Source organism: Poecilia reticulata, linkage group LG8 (assembly GCF_000633615.1).
Source record: "Poecilia reticulata strain Guanapo linkage group LG8, Guppy_female_1.0+MT, whole genome shotgun sequence".
In the NCBI taxonomy this organism is placed as follows: domain Eukaryota; kingdom Metazoa; phylum Chordata; class Actinopteri; order Cyprinodontiformes; family Poeciliidae; genus Poecilia; species Poecilia reticulata.
The window spans coordinates 16,154,830-16,171,153 of record NC_024338.1 but is presented as its reverse complement, the minus strand read 5'-3'; the positions used below and the strand labels follow the sequence as shown (position 1 = coordinate 16,171,153).

Genomic DNA, 16,324 nt, shown 5'->3' with positions numbered 1-16,324 from the left:
TGTAGGATTTTCTGACAGGTGGCATGTTCAGTATACCAAGTGCGACGCTATTCTGTCTCGTTAAGCTTCTTCTCCCCCGAATGCAAAATCCTCCTGCTGTCATGACAGACAAATCTGCTGTATTAACTGAAATGATCAGATTGTGCAAATAAAAGGAGCTTAGAAAACTGTTGAAAATATACCAGATCACCGACAAATGTCATTCCTGGAATTTATTGAAAAGGCAAATAAGGGTGGAAAAAGAGAGTTCAGAACTTTAATTTAATAAAAGTGAGTTTGTCATGGATTCTGAAATAAATACAGCAACACACTTGAATTGTTTTAATATTTCCACTACATTTGACTCACTGGCTGCTGGCAGCTCTTACAAACTGTTTTGTACGACTTTTCAAGATGGTGGGCATTTTTATTACTCAACTTTTGGGGTGGGGGAAGTTAAATAGCTTTGACCCAAATAAGTAAAATACAGGAAATCTACAGCAACTATCAGTGCCAAATCCATGTTTATGGGCTAAGATTTTTCTCATTGCCTTTATTTGGCCTTCCATTGTTTAAAGCACTGCAATTGTTGTTTTTCCAGTTAATTGTTTACAGTGCCAAAGAGAGGCTGGTGTTTTTAGCACCAGTTCTTTGTGATTTCACTACTGCCAGCACTTTCTGTGGCACTAACAAGCTGATGCTATCTCAGCTTTCCTATTGTCTTCATGGAGGGGACAATGGGATCAGGTTTTCTTTGTTTGTTCAGAGTATTCCCCCCACCAATGGGACCAGTAGCTTGAAATTTTCTTAAAGTCATAAAACACTCACCATCGTCCATCACTGAATCCAGTGAAGCAGTCATTGTTTGTGATGGTGCTTATGGCCACCCAAAAGAAGAGTTTAAACGATTGTGAATTTTTTTTTTTAATTAAAATGTTTCTAAGAACAAACCATTTTATCGCAGCCTCACATAGTTTTACAACATTTTATTACTATCTCAGTGCTAGACTCAGCCTTTTAACCCATAGTTATTGTCACATTGACCAACATATTTGATGTGTATTGATGACGGCGCTTGACAAGATGTATTGTTACTGGTTTCATAATTGGTGCCTGTATGATGTTTTTACATTTTCGTAATGTAAAGCGCTTTGAACTGCCTTGTTGCTGAAATGTGCCATTCAAATAAACTTGACTGATTTGTAATATAGAAACAAAAGAAAAACTAAAATGTAACTAACAGTGGAGGAAAACAGTGGACTTGAGTCCATTGCCTTGGGGAAAAACAAAAATAAAACAATTAAGGCAACACGCTAATGGTAACTCTCAACTGTGAATCATGGAGCAACAAGCAGATAAAACCAAGCATATAATGAATGGGATGTTTATGGCGACGTAATAACGAGTTGACTCTTTGGTTGTGGAAAATCAAACTGTTGTTCTAGTAGATCGATTTAATAATCTCCTCCAGTCCCGGCTCTGATGTCACTTAAGTGGAAAACCCCCGAGGGGCTCCATCCACCTTGCTTTGTTTTTAACTTCAGAGTACTTTGTGGCTCGTTAAAGGAAGCACATAAGAATGATGTTTACTCTAATATGGAAACACTAATATGAGTTGTATGAAAGGAAATAACAAAATCCCTAAGGGGTAGTTTGATTTTGTGATTAAGATTACCTCCTGCTACACTGAAGAGGTGCTAACTCAGACGACATCCTGGCGGGTGTAAAGAGCATGAGAAAAAAATGGTTACAACATCGTACAATTGCCAAACTCTTAATCTTTCTCAAAACAGTACCAGACACCCGAGAACGCAAATGGTGCCACCTGAAGTACTTGGACGTTACTAAAAAGCTTTTTTTTTAAAAAAACAAATAACAACACAAACTGTCTTATATTGTTTTTTACTGCATTTTTTTTTACAACAAATTATTTTAGTTTTTTACAAATGAGGGTCTTTGAACGCAACAAAATATGTGGAGTAATCTCAAAACCCCATACTTGGAATCTCCTGACTCAGCGTGCGGTCATGACTCCCAACGTTGGGAGGCATTAGAACTTAATTACCTAATTCCCAAAATATTTTCAGCTATCTCTGTTTTTTCCTGTTTTCACATACCAGTAAAGTAATTTAACTACTCCGTGGTCACATCTGCTTTTCATTGTCATGGCTTCTTACTTTGCACGGCCTCCCGTGTTGCTGTATATCACCCTCCGCTCCCTGCAGCCCCAACTGAACTTTGCCGCCCTGCATTACAAAAAGAAAACCAAGCAAACAAACAAACAAACAAACAAACAAAAACATCAGCTAACTTGTAAAAACAACAAGCTGGGAGATCAAATCTTTTTGAATGGGGAGTTGAAAGTGAGGTAATTGGTTGCTAATAGAGTTCTGAATGCAAAGCAAACGTTCATTAAAATCCTAAACGGCTACAGATGTGGAATTTTGCAGTCGGCTAAATGCCTCTGCATGGGGCATAGGAGTGTTAGAAGTGACAACGATCAGGGGGATCCGAGCAGTTCACAGACAAAAAGGGGTTTTAATTTTGGGAATGCTAGTGAAAGACATCTTGGATAATAATAATAAAAAACCTGGGATGAAGATGAGTATTAAAAGTTGATTTAATAGAGGAAATCTTCTGTTGTGAGGCAACAATCAATATTTAACAAATTATTTTGTATTTTTGTATTTTTTCCACAATTAATAGGACACCACAATCTGATTAAAGACAGACTTTTTACGTAAATCATCACTTTAGTTTATTTATCTTCCATGCTTATCTGGTCTGATATCAAATATTTTTTGTTTTTTTTTTGTTTTAAATAAATACCACATATTTGTTTTAATCCATATAAAGTTACTTTACTTCCAGACTACATGTCCTATAAAATAGAACTCACATCATGTTCTTTGAGGCCATGATCACTATCTCGGTCAGACTGTTGCTATTCTGACCTCCCTGTGGAAAAAAAAAGGTGGATTACACACTTTGTAACCCACATGACACTACGAGAGTGAAACTTCAGCAGTTTCCCACTGGAGTCTTCCTCCGCTCCGCCTGTCATCCCGTGAGAGTCTGACACATCCGACCGCCCTGTCTTCTCCACAGTCTCAGATCCCACAGTCCCATTCTTTCCTCACAATGCAAACACAGATCATGTCGCTGCACCTCTTCATGTTACACCCTCCTCTAACACTGATGATGAGACAACAAATAGGAAGCCGAGCCAAGTCTTCCTCGTCTGTTCTATTTTGGGCCGTTCCGCCGCATGCATGCCTGTTCGGCTTTAGAAGACCAGAGTAGGCTGGACTCTCAATTTGTTGATCATTTGATGTTCCCACAACAACAGAAGCCAGGACAAAGAGAGAATGCTGGGAAAACAAATCGGGGTGACAGACTGGAAATAGGGCAGCGGCAGGGGTCGCTATGCAAATAGATCGTTTTCGCTTGGTTATGAGGGCAGCGAAGTGGGTGCGAAGTGAACAAGTATGACCTCAGCCTGGGGAACTTTGAAATGGGACATCAGCCACCAGGCATGAGTTTCCTGTTTTTGTTGGATCCGTAGAGTTATCTTTCTCCTCCACAGAAAAATCTCCCTGAGCTCAAAGTGGAAAGCTTGTTTATCCATTCGAGAAACAAGGTTTCTAAGACACATCTAGGAAAAGTCAGAGGTTTACTCATTTCTCATGGTGGTGACTGTGGTAATTAATGCAAATACGGTAGAGTTGGAAGACGCAAAATGAAGGTTAACCTTTAACATTCATGGTCATTTTTCTGTTTGTCTTGGTATTTTTTGTTGTAAAGCGTTATTTCATTAAAACTAAATACCTTCTCAAAAGGAAGCTTGAGCTGTATGCAAACCTCTTGTGACATAATAAAAGTTATGGCATCCAATCCTTACATTCAGTGTTATTTACTCTTATAATATTTTCCTTTTTCCTTTATACTTTAATGTATTTAACAAATGTCCTCCCATAAAACTGTTTGCCAGTGTTTTATACATCTGCAGCGCAAAGTTTATATGAACAGCGTGTGTTTTGGGAAAATTTGGCAACAATAACTCATACTGAAGTAGTTTGTGAAAAGAACTGGGGCAGACCGGAAAAGACACATTTCAAAGATCAAAGATCATTTGAACAGAAGCAATCATTTCAAGGGAAGTTAACATAAAAAAACCATACAGTCTGCAATACACACTTAACATGACGGAAATAAAATCTCTAACTTGCTGAAAGAGAGGAAACCAGTCAAGTCACAGATGCTTAAATCATGAAGATGATCACTGTTTCCATCAACGTTTCTACCAAACATCATGTTCACTGTTGCTTGCATCGAGCAAGATTTTCAGAATCTGTTTACATCTTTGAAAATTTGTTAGCCTGTCTTTGTGTTTACTAATGCCAGCTGCTCAGCTTGATTCTTCTGCCTCTCGTGATATAATTGGCCCAAATACACACAAAGCAGCATTACTAGTATATAAAAAATATATATTTTCAGAACATTATATTTTGTGAAATTCTGTACTGGAAGGTCAAACTTCATTATCCAGATGAGGTTTTTTTTTATTATTAATTTACATTTGGAAGTGCAAGTACAACACTGGATAGTGTCTTTAAGACTGGGATTGGACATGGAAATATCTCAGTCAACAAAAGCTTTTAAAGGTCCCCAGGGTTTGTTGACATATGAACTTGAAGGGTCTCCAGTGGCTATCTGATTTCAAGGAACGACTTGAGGTTCTTTACTAAGTGAAAACGTTTGTGTTATTTTGAGGGGAACATCAGTTTTGTCTCGTATCATGATTTGATTTTAAAAAGTGAGCAGCTTTGTGTCTTCACTTTTCTTAATCTATACTTAACTTCATTCAAAAAGTTGTAAAAAAAAATCGACTTATGTGAAAAGTAATATTTCTTTTGCCAAAAAAAAAAAAAAAGTTAAAAGCTCAATGTTGTTTTTACTCTAAAGATAGTGTCTCACTAAGTGTCTTGTTTTGTTTGCATTGAAAAGCTCTCTTTAGCTTAATGGAGTCTCTGCTGTTCTGTACAAATTGTCCATGTTTACTCATCTCAAGAGAAGCTGAAGAGCACTCAGTGCCGGCCCTTTGAGAGATCCATCTAATGTTGAGTGAGAGCAAAAAAAAGAAAAAAAAAAAAGAAGTGGAGTTCTGAGAACGAAGCCGGCTCTCAGGTCTGCTGTGACCTTTAATCCTGTCAGAGATACCGTATCTGTGATGGGAAAGTAAACAGAAGTGAAGACAGGATCTTCATGCTAATCACTGGTCCTCTGAGAATTACGCATGATGTTTTCCTCTGAACTCACATGTTCACCCAGAGGTGTTCAGTTCTTTATTGTGGTTAGCAACAATTCTGACTTAATTATATAAACAGCAGGAGAACAGAAGAATCCAGAAATCAACCTTTCATTTGAGTAAACGTATCCAAGGCATTTAACCAAATAAAGTGGGGCACTCTTATGAGATCTCACACAATTTCCACAAAATAAATGGAGCTGAACAATTTTCTGTTTATTTGCATTTCAATTAAACTTTTCATTTAGATTCCAGGATGTGATTTAGCACAAAGGACCATTTTTGTCGCTTTTAAGATTGGGGGGGGGGGGGGCTACTTATCTAAATCTACAGTAAGATCAATAAATTAAACGTTTTAAGTGACTTGAACTGTCAAAAACAAGGTCCAATGAGGTCTAAAGTCTCACCACAATAAATTTTGATAAAGGAGGTATAAAAAAAATCTTAAAGCATTGCATGTTTACTATTAATTAGAGAATCGGTGATGTTGTGAGTCTTTTCCATAAACCCTGAAAAGCTTGTTAGAGTGTAGGGCTTCATAAACTCTTTAAAATGTTTTGTGAAATGTTTAGAGGAAGAAAATGTTTTATACTATCAGCAGAAAGGGGGATGTGTGTTTTTGACACCTCATCAAATTGACGGGTCTTTTTTTTCATAGCAGTAATGATATTGGTATTTTTTCATTTTTAATCTTGCTTTGTAAAATTACCTTTAATCAAACATATGCAGAGTCCTGCATACTACTTTTAAATATTAAACAGAGATAGTGAATAAAACATTTGATTTTTAAAAATTCCCTTTTTTTAAAGTTTTTGCATTTGTAGCTGGAACATTTATGAAAGCTAGAGTTTATCTCAAGCTGCTATAAATAAAAGATACTTGTACTTTTCCACGCTTGGTTTATCAAAGATCTAAAGCTTAAATCAAAGCATTATGCATCATCTTCAAACAGACCTTTGAAGTATTTTTAAGCAGAGAAAATAATTCAAAAGAGGAGACATTCAGAGATTCATCCAAAGGAATGTTAACGCACCAAAATGTAGGATAAATGGAAACAGTATGAAGCTGTGGCTTTCGGCTAATATCTTCCAGGTTTTTTTTCTTCTTCTCAACATTTGGGATCTTTTAGGAGTCGATCTAACGCTGCTGGAGATCCACGTGTGCTTTTGGGGTTGTTGGAATCCAAAAAGAAAAAGAGAAAGTAGCCATACRAAAATGTCTGTTTAGTCAATTGTTGTTTGTGTCACGCTGTTTACGCAATTCAGTAAGGAATTTTTTTTTGCAGCATGCAGAGAAATAAACCACAGTGAGTCAAAATTTCAAAATACAGCCTCAGATTACCAAATAATCTAGGAAGGAAATTGTAAATGTTTATGAGAATATTTGTGAGTTTCTGGTCACTTGTATGAAGGCTCTGAAGATTAACTGTGCCAGCAGAGATACAAAAACCACTAAAAATAAACTGAAATGCCAAGAAAAGTCAGGGTAGAGCTCTCCCACTTGTCAGGCAAAGATCTGAATTTGCAAATCTGAAAGATCTGAAAAGAGGGATGGACAGTCATCTTGCTCAACAAAAAACAAGYGGTTGACTGAAGATTAATGAATGTCAGAGAAACAATCCCCTGTTCCTGGCTTCTAGTTTTGTTTAGATGTAAATGAACAAGAGAACACATAGGCAATTGGTTTTCTGCAAGTCACAGAAATAAGGAAAGGGACACACCTGCTATGGCAATTTAGCTCAAACGGAAAGACAATTTTCCGACAATGAGGCCTCTCACAAGGTGGGGCTTTTCTTCAATACGCCCAAGAGGAACACATGGCAACTTTGGGTACCGTTAATTTTCTTAAACACAAACGTTACAATGGGAAAATCCTGTAAAGTAAGAAGAAAAGATGGTGCTAAAGATTTGAGATCGAGCAGCAGGTTTGGTGGTGGCTGGTGGTTGCTGGGAGCAGGGGTTTTTATTGAGGCTTCTGCAGCTGCGTGCCCCTCTGAATGGAGCTCATGTCGTTTGGTCTGCATCCCAGAACCAGACGGCACTCGCTGGTGAGAGCCAAAATTTGAATAACAAGTGTTCAACAGAGGCCAACTGTTCAGATTCCTTACAAGGTCAAATAAAAACAATGGAGCCTGTTTGTCTGGTGAACACACGGCTCTCATTTGGGCGAGTTCAAAAAGTTTCTCCTTGGAAGACGGGAAAACTCAAGAAAGTTTTCTAAGTGGTGCCCATATGGGGATCGCTAATAGGCCTAGCATGGCAAAACTGGTTTCGCAAAAACAATGCAAAGCAATAATCGTACTTGATCATTTTTATTAAAGGAAATACATATTTTATTATTAATTTACTTACTTTGAAGTTGGATTCAGGCTTGGAATTTACGATTGTGATTTCTGTGTCTAAAATGAAGAAATATGGAACCAAAAGCAAGTACAGCCAAAATGCAGCCAGATGTTGTTGAATATTGACAAGACAGCCATCTATGCAGTGCTCAGTCTCCACCAAAAAATAAATACTAACAAAAAAATCTCAAATTTGAGTGATTCATCCATTGAGGAAGAGAAAAACAGCTGAAATGTTCTCTGAAACCAGCATCCTGGAGACCTAACAAACTGGCATCCTCAGGAGGGAAATAAAATGTTTTCTTCCTGGTGCCCAGTTTGACTCTGATTGACAACAGTGGCAATTTATTTCATTTGTGACAAAATTAACTACCCATACAGTGGGTGTGCAAGTCTAACTTTTCTCCACATAATTATTTCATGTTTTCCTCTTGAGGGTTTAACTACATAATTGCGAAGTAAATGTTAAAAGTTTATTTTGATATATGCACCTTATGTACAGATGCAGTATCTGTCTCTGTGGTTTGTTTAATATCTACTTCAGCTCTCTGTGCTGTGTTGTATCCTCTTTACTAAGGAAATATTATTCCATTCCCTTAAATCCAAGAATCCAATTGTTTTTTAATCCAGGGACAAACAATGTTTCAAACATAAATACTACTTTTGGGGGGAAAGGTGAAACATACCGTTTTCACCCATTTATTTTATTTTTTTTACTTAAATGAAGTTCATCCTGTGTCCACAGTGTTTTCTGCATTCTTTTTTCTGTGTTGTGAAAAAGACAAATTTTTCAATTCAATTTTTTTTTTATCATTCTCAATATATACAGGGGCATTGCTCCAGAAGCTTTTTGAATAACAGTGGAAAGACCGTTCTGATTTATTTAGGTTTCATGACTGAATTATTGTGATTTCTGCCCTGTATGGTATGTTGGTAAACAAAACTTTACATTTAGATCAAATAATAATACAAAGATATTGTCCTTGTTTTCAGGCACTCATACCCAAATCCAGCTGATTTTATAAAGCAAGTCTGCAGCCCTTCAATAGTTGAGTGGACATCATTTTAAAATCTTGTGTCTTTCCTAACTTTTGATCAACATGAACAGCTCCTCCTACACACGTTGCTCTTTGATGACAGGAATTCAGGATTTTCTAAGGTCAAACTTTTTCTTGTGAGATCTTGAAAACTGCAGCTAAGCCGCAGACCCAGACACCAAACCAAACCCCGCCCAATGAACCATCACAGGCTTGCATGTCAGATTCACAGACCTCCCACGAGGCGTGGCCACTGTGAGAGATTTTAAATACCCCCACTTTTACAATGGAGCCACTCATTTGCTATGATCTCTAAAGGAGTTTCTGTATTTTAGTTTGTTGTTTCGCTGAGGAGGAGCAACACCATATGGACTTGGCATCAGTTGCACGTTGCGCCGCTTCATAGTTTTTTTTTTTTTTGGTTTTATTTTTTGAAGTTTCTTTTGAAGTTTTAATCATGCCGAAAAATAATGGGAAAAAGACAGCGATCTCCGTAGCCTGCACGGGATGCCTCTGCCTGCTGCTGCTGCTGCTGGTCGCCGTGCAGCATCACCGCGTCCAGGTGTCCGAGGAGACGCACGGAGAGGACGCAGCTGCGCGCTCCGCGCCGGAGGACAGCGCACCGCGCGCCCAGGATAAGAAAGGATTCTCGACCTACTTCACCAAGCTGGCCCGGGGACGCAGGGAGGTGGAGAAGCCCGCACGGACCTCAGCCGCCGCCTCGGACCCCCCTCCGGCTGAGGACATCAGCGCGGCTGATATCTTCATCGCCGTGAAGACAACCAAGAAGTTCCACCAGTCCAGGCTGAACCTGCTGCTGGAGACGTGGATCTCTAGGAACATGCAGCAGGTGAAAAAGCATTCCTTAATTATTTTATTTAATTATTTTTTCATACTAATTAGTTTGTTACAGCAATGTGCAAGCTGTCAGTGAAGGTGATTCAACTTCAACTAAATGTTAAAAACTTCGGTGATTCATGTTTTTAGGTGCTGCTTTGTTCCTCTTGTCACCTTTTGGCACACTTAAATATCCTCGCAGTTCCTGTAAACGGCGCTAAGCTTCTGCAACTCTGTCACTTTTTATTCTCCTCTGAATGATGTGCCTGAGAACGGAGGGAGCAGTTTCAGGACCCCCTGTCCTCCCTCTTCTTCCTCCCACCTCCTCCTCTCTGCCTCCCCACTGCCTATTATCCCTCCTATTCTTCGGTGTCCCTGTGAATGCCGCTGCTGCAATGGATGCTTCACAGAACCGACTGCAGCTCTGTTCTCCGTTCCCCTTTTCCAGGACTAACAAAGCATCTTACTGAACAAGAAGAGGAGTGTGTGGAGGGGGGGTTCCCAGCTCTCTCTCTCTCTTTCTCTCCCTCACTTTCTCCATGGGAACATGGGAACTGAGTCTGGTTCAGGCACACTGTGAAGGGATGGGAAAATGGGGGCTTTGATGAGAGGGGATGCCTGGGACAAAAGCGGTGCATCTGCAGGCAGGTTTGCACACTGGTGCACAAAGAGAGGCCTATTATTTGTTTGAAGAAAGCACATCAAAAGTGATTTTATCCTGCATGTTGATGCACTCCACTTTCAGAACATGCTTGAATCACCATCTGTAGCGATAGTGACCCATCAGTCACTACTGGCTCTAACATCTTAGAGCCGGAGAAATCATTAGTTGGAACTGTTTGAACATCTCCCATTAAAGGCTCGAACACACCCTCGGCACCTTGCGACATGTGCTAATTGGCTTGCAGCTACCGTCGTGGATCACGTTAGTGAACTGCAAAGTCCAGAGGTAACAGCAGGACTGATAGGCAGACAGCTGGGGGGACGGAGGGGGGACAGGCAGGTGGGAGGGGTGGGGGTCCCGCAAGGACAAAAAGGATAGACTGAGCAGCACAATGCAGGAGGGAGTTTCTGGAGGAAGGGTGCCAGGTGGTCAGGGGGAGACGGAACAAAGGACAGCTTTAATGCCAGCCATATGATGCTCAGAGTTCCCACCGTGTGCATATGGCCGTCCTCATCAGCAGAGGTTTGATTCTCACGGTCAGCTGACGAGCATCTGTGAAGTTTGGATTATTTTTTATGCTAATCTCTTGCTAGACGATTTCACTTCCTTGCACTGCTGTCTGTGCAATGGTACATTTAATTTTTTAAAATTTATATTCAAATGAAGTTGCAGTCTCGAAACCAAAAGTCTCCCCCGTATGAGCCTCAAACATTTACAATAAATATTTCCATAGCCGAGTTAATAAATTGGCTTCAGCATGAGGCTGTAAAGTACAAGTGGTCGGCCTTGGCACAGAGGCAAAGCGTGGACGCATCACGCCTCTAACATGTCCCTGAATTGTTTTCCAGCTCATTTGTCCTGACAAAAAGTGCTGAAAGGCTGCAGAACAGAGAGGGGAAGGAGTCAGGGTGGAGGTGGTTGGTGGAACGAAGGGAGCCTGGTGGCCTTCCTTCCTGTGGAGCTGGAGGCAGCCAGCCAGGCACCACGTTCAGCACAGACGGGGTCGTTCGTGCAACCCCTTCCTGTGCTCTGGATTGCATCGTACCCACTCCCTCTTTTTCATTTTCTCTTTTGTTTCTTATCTCTACTTTAACAACCAAACATTTTAGAGTTTTTTTCCCCTCTTTTTTTGGTTGGATTTCATATTCTGTGAAAGCAGCTGTACCTTTAAGCTCCAGAAATCCAACAATGGCAGCAGAAACTCTTCCCTAAAGTGCATTCTCTTCACTTAACTCCTGCAGCTGTATGCAAATGCAGGCAAACATGCTCAGAATTTACCCAGCGGAGCCTTTACCCAGCATGAAAACTCTCTGCATTGTTCTCTTCAAGAGCCTCTGGCCGCGTTTGGGGCTCAGAGTAGGAGGGGGAGTGAGGGGGGGGGAGAGAGGCAGGATGAGGAGGAACAGGGGGTGAATGGCCACACACGGTTTTCGATTTACTAATCAGTGGTGAGATCCCCCCCACCCCACCCCTTCCTCCCTCCATCTTTCTTTCTGTCAGTGCCCTGGCAGCTCTGGCAGCTGCCTCAGTGATTAGGCCATCTATTCATCGAGCTTTTAAAGCAAACAGCGCCAGGCTGTGATCCCCTCGCCACTGAAACCACCACCCTGTCCTAAACAAATACAGACTCTCTGCTTTTAGCATAAAAAGGGGAAGAAAAAAAAAACATCTGCTCAGAATTTGCTCCGAACAGTCCTGCGGTAGCCTCTGTTTGCATCCTTTATTGCGTAGAGAAATAGATCTTTAACTGCGGACGCACGAACGAGGCCCTGGCTGACACAAAGCGCCCTGTCGTGAGGCACCACGACCTGGCGTGTCTAGACGTGTGCCCTTGATAAGGTGGCGTGATGTTCGGCAGGTGCTGCCTCACCTGAGGTGAAGAGTAAACATACCCCTGGCGGTTATAAAGCCTGCGGCCTCAGGCCCTTTCATCGTACTCATTGAGCAGCTTGCACCTGCTCTATGGGAGTTATTGGTGGCGCCTTTGTTGCTCACCCTTTTTATGACTAATTGCTACATTCAACAAGTGCCTGCAGTCTCGAGGTTAAAACTCCTGAGACGTTATGAGTCCGTCAGTCACACACCTTCCAGGACAAAGACGATGGAGTGTTGGCTGTAACTTTTTTTTACGCCACTGTTTCAGGAGAGTAAACACTGCGAGGCTCCATATAGCCGGGCGAGCTGGCTGGTCCAAGGGCGACGTGATGTGGGGTGTGTGTCTGGGAGGCGGACAGTCTGCCTCCTCCTTTGTCGGTTGTCTGGGATGCTTCAGGGCGGCTTTATGGTTGCCATGGAGAGAGTAAAATGCAGGACAAAAGGCCTTTATTGGAGCAAGGGGCTGTTTAACGCAGTGTGTTTTCCACTGCATAAAAGACACGTTGATTGATGCTAATCACAGCGGCTTGATGCAAGGAAGCAGGATTTTGTTTTGCTTTTGATTGTGTGAAAGCTCCACATAATCAGCCAAAGTGTTTTTTTGTTTTTTCCTGTTTTATATTTGGACCAAGTCATCTTATCCATGACTTCTCTTTGTTCACAGACTTACATTTTCACAGACGGCGAAGACGATGAGCTAAAGAAGAAAATTGGTAAGTTGTATGTGGAAATTCGTCAACAGAGATGTTCTTTGTTTGAAAAGACCTTTCATTAACTACTAAATAGATTTTATGAAAGCTATAAAATTTTTTTCTTCTTTTCCTCAGTTTCCTTGGATTGTGCAGTCTCACAATAAAACTATTTCTGTTTCGGTCATTTTGCTCCTGCAGGAAGTCACGCAATCAACACCAACTGCTCTGCCGCTCATAGTCGGCAAGCTTTGTCCTGCAAGATGGCGGTGGAATACGACAAGTTTATTGAGTCAGGAAAAAAGTAAGCCTTGCTAACTGAGGATGGGCTCATGCATTAATAGTCTGAAGATGATTGCATCTCATTTCTTGCCTGCTTTTCCTGCTTCACAGATGGTTCTGTCACGTAGACGACGATAACTACGTGAATGTTCGGGCTCTCGTGAAGCACTTGTCTCAGTACCCCCACACCCAGGATTTGTACATCGGTAAACCGAGTCTGGACCGGCCGATAGAGGCCACAGAGAGGCTGGGCGACAACAAAATGGTACGATAAAGCATTGTTGCCCTTTATGATGTTGCTGTTTTAAAGAAACGGCAACGTAGTGATTGTCAGTTTTATTCCTAAACTAGAAACCAGTCAACTTTTGGTTTGCCACGGGAGGAGCTGGCTTCTGTGTGAGCCGGGGCCTGGCGCTGAAGATGAGCCCGTGGGCCAGGTGAGAATATATTTACTATTAAAACCAATGAATAAAAATACACATCATCTTTTTCTGGCGTGAAATCAGACTACTTCTGTTTTATTAAGATCACCAATATTATTTTTATTTGCAGTGTTACTCCAATCTTTGATGAATAGGTTCTTCTTCTTCTCTGAGTGGCATTTCAGCCCATGTTAATACAGCCAACACATACACAAGCTGTTTTTTGCATTACTTCTGGGTTTGATGTGCACATTCGGTGCCCAAAAATTTTCATTTTTGGTTAAAAAAAAAAGAGGTTATGTGTTTTTATACATGATATGTAAATATCTGGTTTGAAATGCACCTCTGTAGAAGGACTGAACATTGTGAGAGTATCTCATTTTGAGAAATGAGGTAACAGAGAAAAGCACGAGTTGTGTTTAGTCTTCACCTTTGTTTTTTCTCTTTCTCTTTTCTCAGTGGCGGTCACTTTATGAACACAGCAGAGAAGATCCGTCTGCCCGATGACTGCACCATCGGCTACATCATTGAGTCGGTTCTGGGAGTCCCTCTGACCCGAAACAGCTTGTTTCACTCCCACCTGGAAAACCTGCAACAGGTGTCCCGATCTGAAATTCACAAACAGGTGAGACCCTGATAGGATATTTGTTTTTTTCTGTCCTTAAAACATGCATCTGCAGGTTAAATTGGATAAAATGCTTATAATCTTTTTTTTTTTTCCTTCTGCTTCCAGATCACTCTCAGTTATGGGATGTTTGAAAATAAAAGCAATATCATCAGCTTGAAAGGGGCTTTTCCTGTGGAGGAGGATCCATCAAGGTGGGGACGTTTTTCCGCTTCACATTTTTGCAGATATGTGACACGTTTCCACATTTCCACTGATTCAGTTCTCCGTTCTGCATTTGCCAGGTTCAAATCTGTGCACTGTCTGCTGTACCCAGACACTACATGGTGTCCCCCTCAGGTTGCCTTCTAGGGTGACCGCTCCTTTCTCATCCTCGTCCCCGTCGCGCCTCGGTATCTGAAACGCTCACGGGGACCAGTGTTCTTTTTCGTATGAGACCGTGCTGCTGCCGCATTGACGCCGCAGCCGTGCATGGTCTGGAATTGTTTTACTAGGCTGCTGTGCGGCCCGTCTTTGGACTTTTTTTCTTCCTCTCCGGGGCCACAACCCCACCCCAAAATGCTGGGGCAGAGGAGTTTCTCTGTCAGAAGGAAGTAGCTTTAGCCATTTAGCTTTGCAGGCAATCACTCGTGCTTTTTGTGATGTAAATGTTGCTTGTAAATGCATCAGAAATTCTCATAGAATGTATTCTCATATATTCAAGCCTTTTTTGCCAGCACTCTGTTTTTTTTTCCTGTTAAAAACTGTAATGCCACTCAGGTCTGTTTTTGGCTTAGAGATACTTTATAACGTGAACATTTTTCTTCCCGACATTTGCATTCAGTTCTAGTCTAAACGACTCCGGATAAATGCTCTGARATGAAGATTTTGCTGTAATTTTACGTGAACAGTGTTACTTTTCCCACAACCTGAGCTGGCAGTTGGCAGATTTCCAAATGCATTTTTTTTTTCCTTTGAGGGACCTAATCTGAAGTATGTCAGAACAAAGCACTTTCCACCCCTTATTTTAGAAAAAAAAAACTAAAACTTTTTTTATGATTGACTGAGTTTATGTCCTTTTAAGACATACTTTAGATTTGATTCCAAGGAGAACAAAAATAACCCCCTAAGAGTCTAACTTCCCTATTCATGTCTATGTATTTAATAACACTCCTTGCATTAGTTACAATCAGGGAAAAGCAATGAGTGGAAGAGATTGTGTTTCGGGAGACGGGGGGGGGTGGAGCTACAATCTGCTTTGAAAAGGTTTTATGTTGTTTTAAGAATTGCACAGCTGTGTTTCAAATGACCTGACGTCTGCACCTCACCTCTACAGACCCCCTCACAGCGGAGAAGCGCTGGCTAAAACAGCCAAGAAACGGCAACATCTGCTCGTGTAATCCACGCTGCAGTCTATTGTGGCTTGCACAAAAAAGCATTAGGAGTTTATCTGTTATTGTCAGCACAATTGGTCCTTATTTACACATAAATCCAGCTGGTTATTGTTGAGGTGAGAGCAGCGTCAGTGTTTCCACATGGAGGTGTTTTGATCCCTCCGTGTCCTCTCTCACCCATATTGGGTTTCATCTTAAAGGCGGTATTGTATACTGCACCTTTGTTTAAAAAGAGTAGTGATTGTGTATGCTTAGAATGTAACGTTCTCATCGTGGTTTACGCCAATTTTAAAGGACTTGGCCAGGGTTTGTGTGCTTTTTTTTTTTTTTTTGCTATTGCCTTGAACTGTACTAGATGACTGGTGTTTATTCTCCAGTATCTGGAGGGTTTTAGCAGTTCATTCCCACATCTGACTTCTCAGGGATTATGAGCTGATCCTGGTATTAACCGCCAAGGGACCCACGGTGGGACCCGAAAAGTTGAATAAAAGTGCATAACCACTGGGAACCTTTTACACAGTTGTCATGTTGTTACTTTAGTTTCGTCAGAGTTCATATAGATTTTTTTTTTTTAACCAGCTGCAGGCAAGTTTTATGTAAACATGGGAGCAAGTTGATGCAAAACCAGAAGCGGTATCTCACGCTCAAGGGGAAACTGTTGAGTATAATATTAAACAATCTACTTTAATTTTATTTTTCTTCTCGCTTAACATGTATTTCTTCTCGGTATGCATTTACAGTTGGACTATTGTTTCTGCCAAATTTGCATAAGAAACCCCACTAAGTTAAAGGAACAGTGTGTTATAATTAGTGACATCTAGTGGTCAAGGTGAAGAAAGCAGACATGTTAACCATTGCAAAACTTAAAATAAGTTGCCTCTAAATTTAGTAA

The 16,324-nt window shown here is 40.9% G+C and overlaps 1 protein-coding gene across 1 annotated transcript; it reads left to right on the top strand.

The window, feature by feature from the left end:
• The first annotated feature begins 8,956 nt into the window (after positions 1 to 8,956).
• On the top strand, positions 8,957 to 15,947 carry lfng (LFNG O-fucosylpeptide 3-beta-N-acetylglucosaminyltransferase). The gene is made up of 8 exons (XM_008415900.2): positions 8,957 to 9,515; positions 12,706 to 12,754; positions 12,932 to 13,034; positions 13,124 to 13,277; positions 13,364 to 13,449; positions 13,894 to 14,059; positions 14,168 to 14,253; positions 14,344 to 15,947. The coding sequence occupies exons 1-8, from the start codon at positions 9,123 to 9,125 to the stop codon at positions 14,408 to 14,410; spliced, it is 1,104 nt and encodes a 367-aa protein (XP_008414122.1). The 5' UTR covers positions 8,957 to 9,122; the 3' UTR covers positions 14,411 to 15,947.
• The last annotated feature ends 377 nt before the right edge of the window (positions 15,948 to 16,324 follow it).

What these genes read in the sequence shown, in the direction of transcription:
- lfng (XM_008415900.2), top strand. Translation starts at nt 9,123, where the DNA reads ATGCCGAAAAATAATGGGAAAAAGACAGCGATCTCCGTAGCCTGCACG. An exon ending in TGAGCTAAAGAAGAAAATTG is followed by an intron (nt 12,755 to 12,931) that starts GTAAGTTGTATG and finishes TTGCTCCTGCAG; the next exon opens with GAAGTCACGCAATCAACACC. An exon ending in AAGATGAGCCCGTGGGCCAG is followed by an intron (nt 13,450 to 13,893) that starts GTGAGAATATAT and finishes CTCTTTTCTCAG; the next exon opens with TGGCGGTCACTTTATGAACA.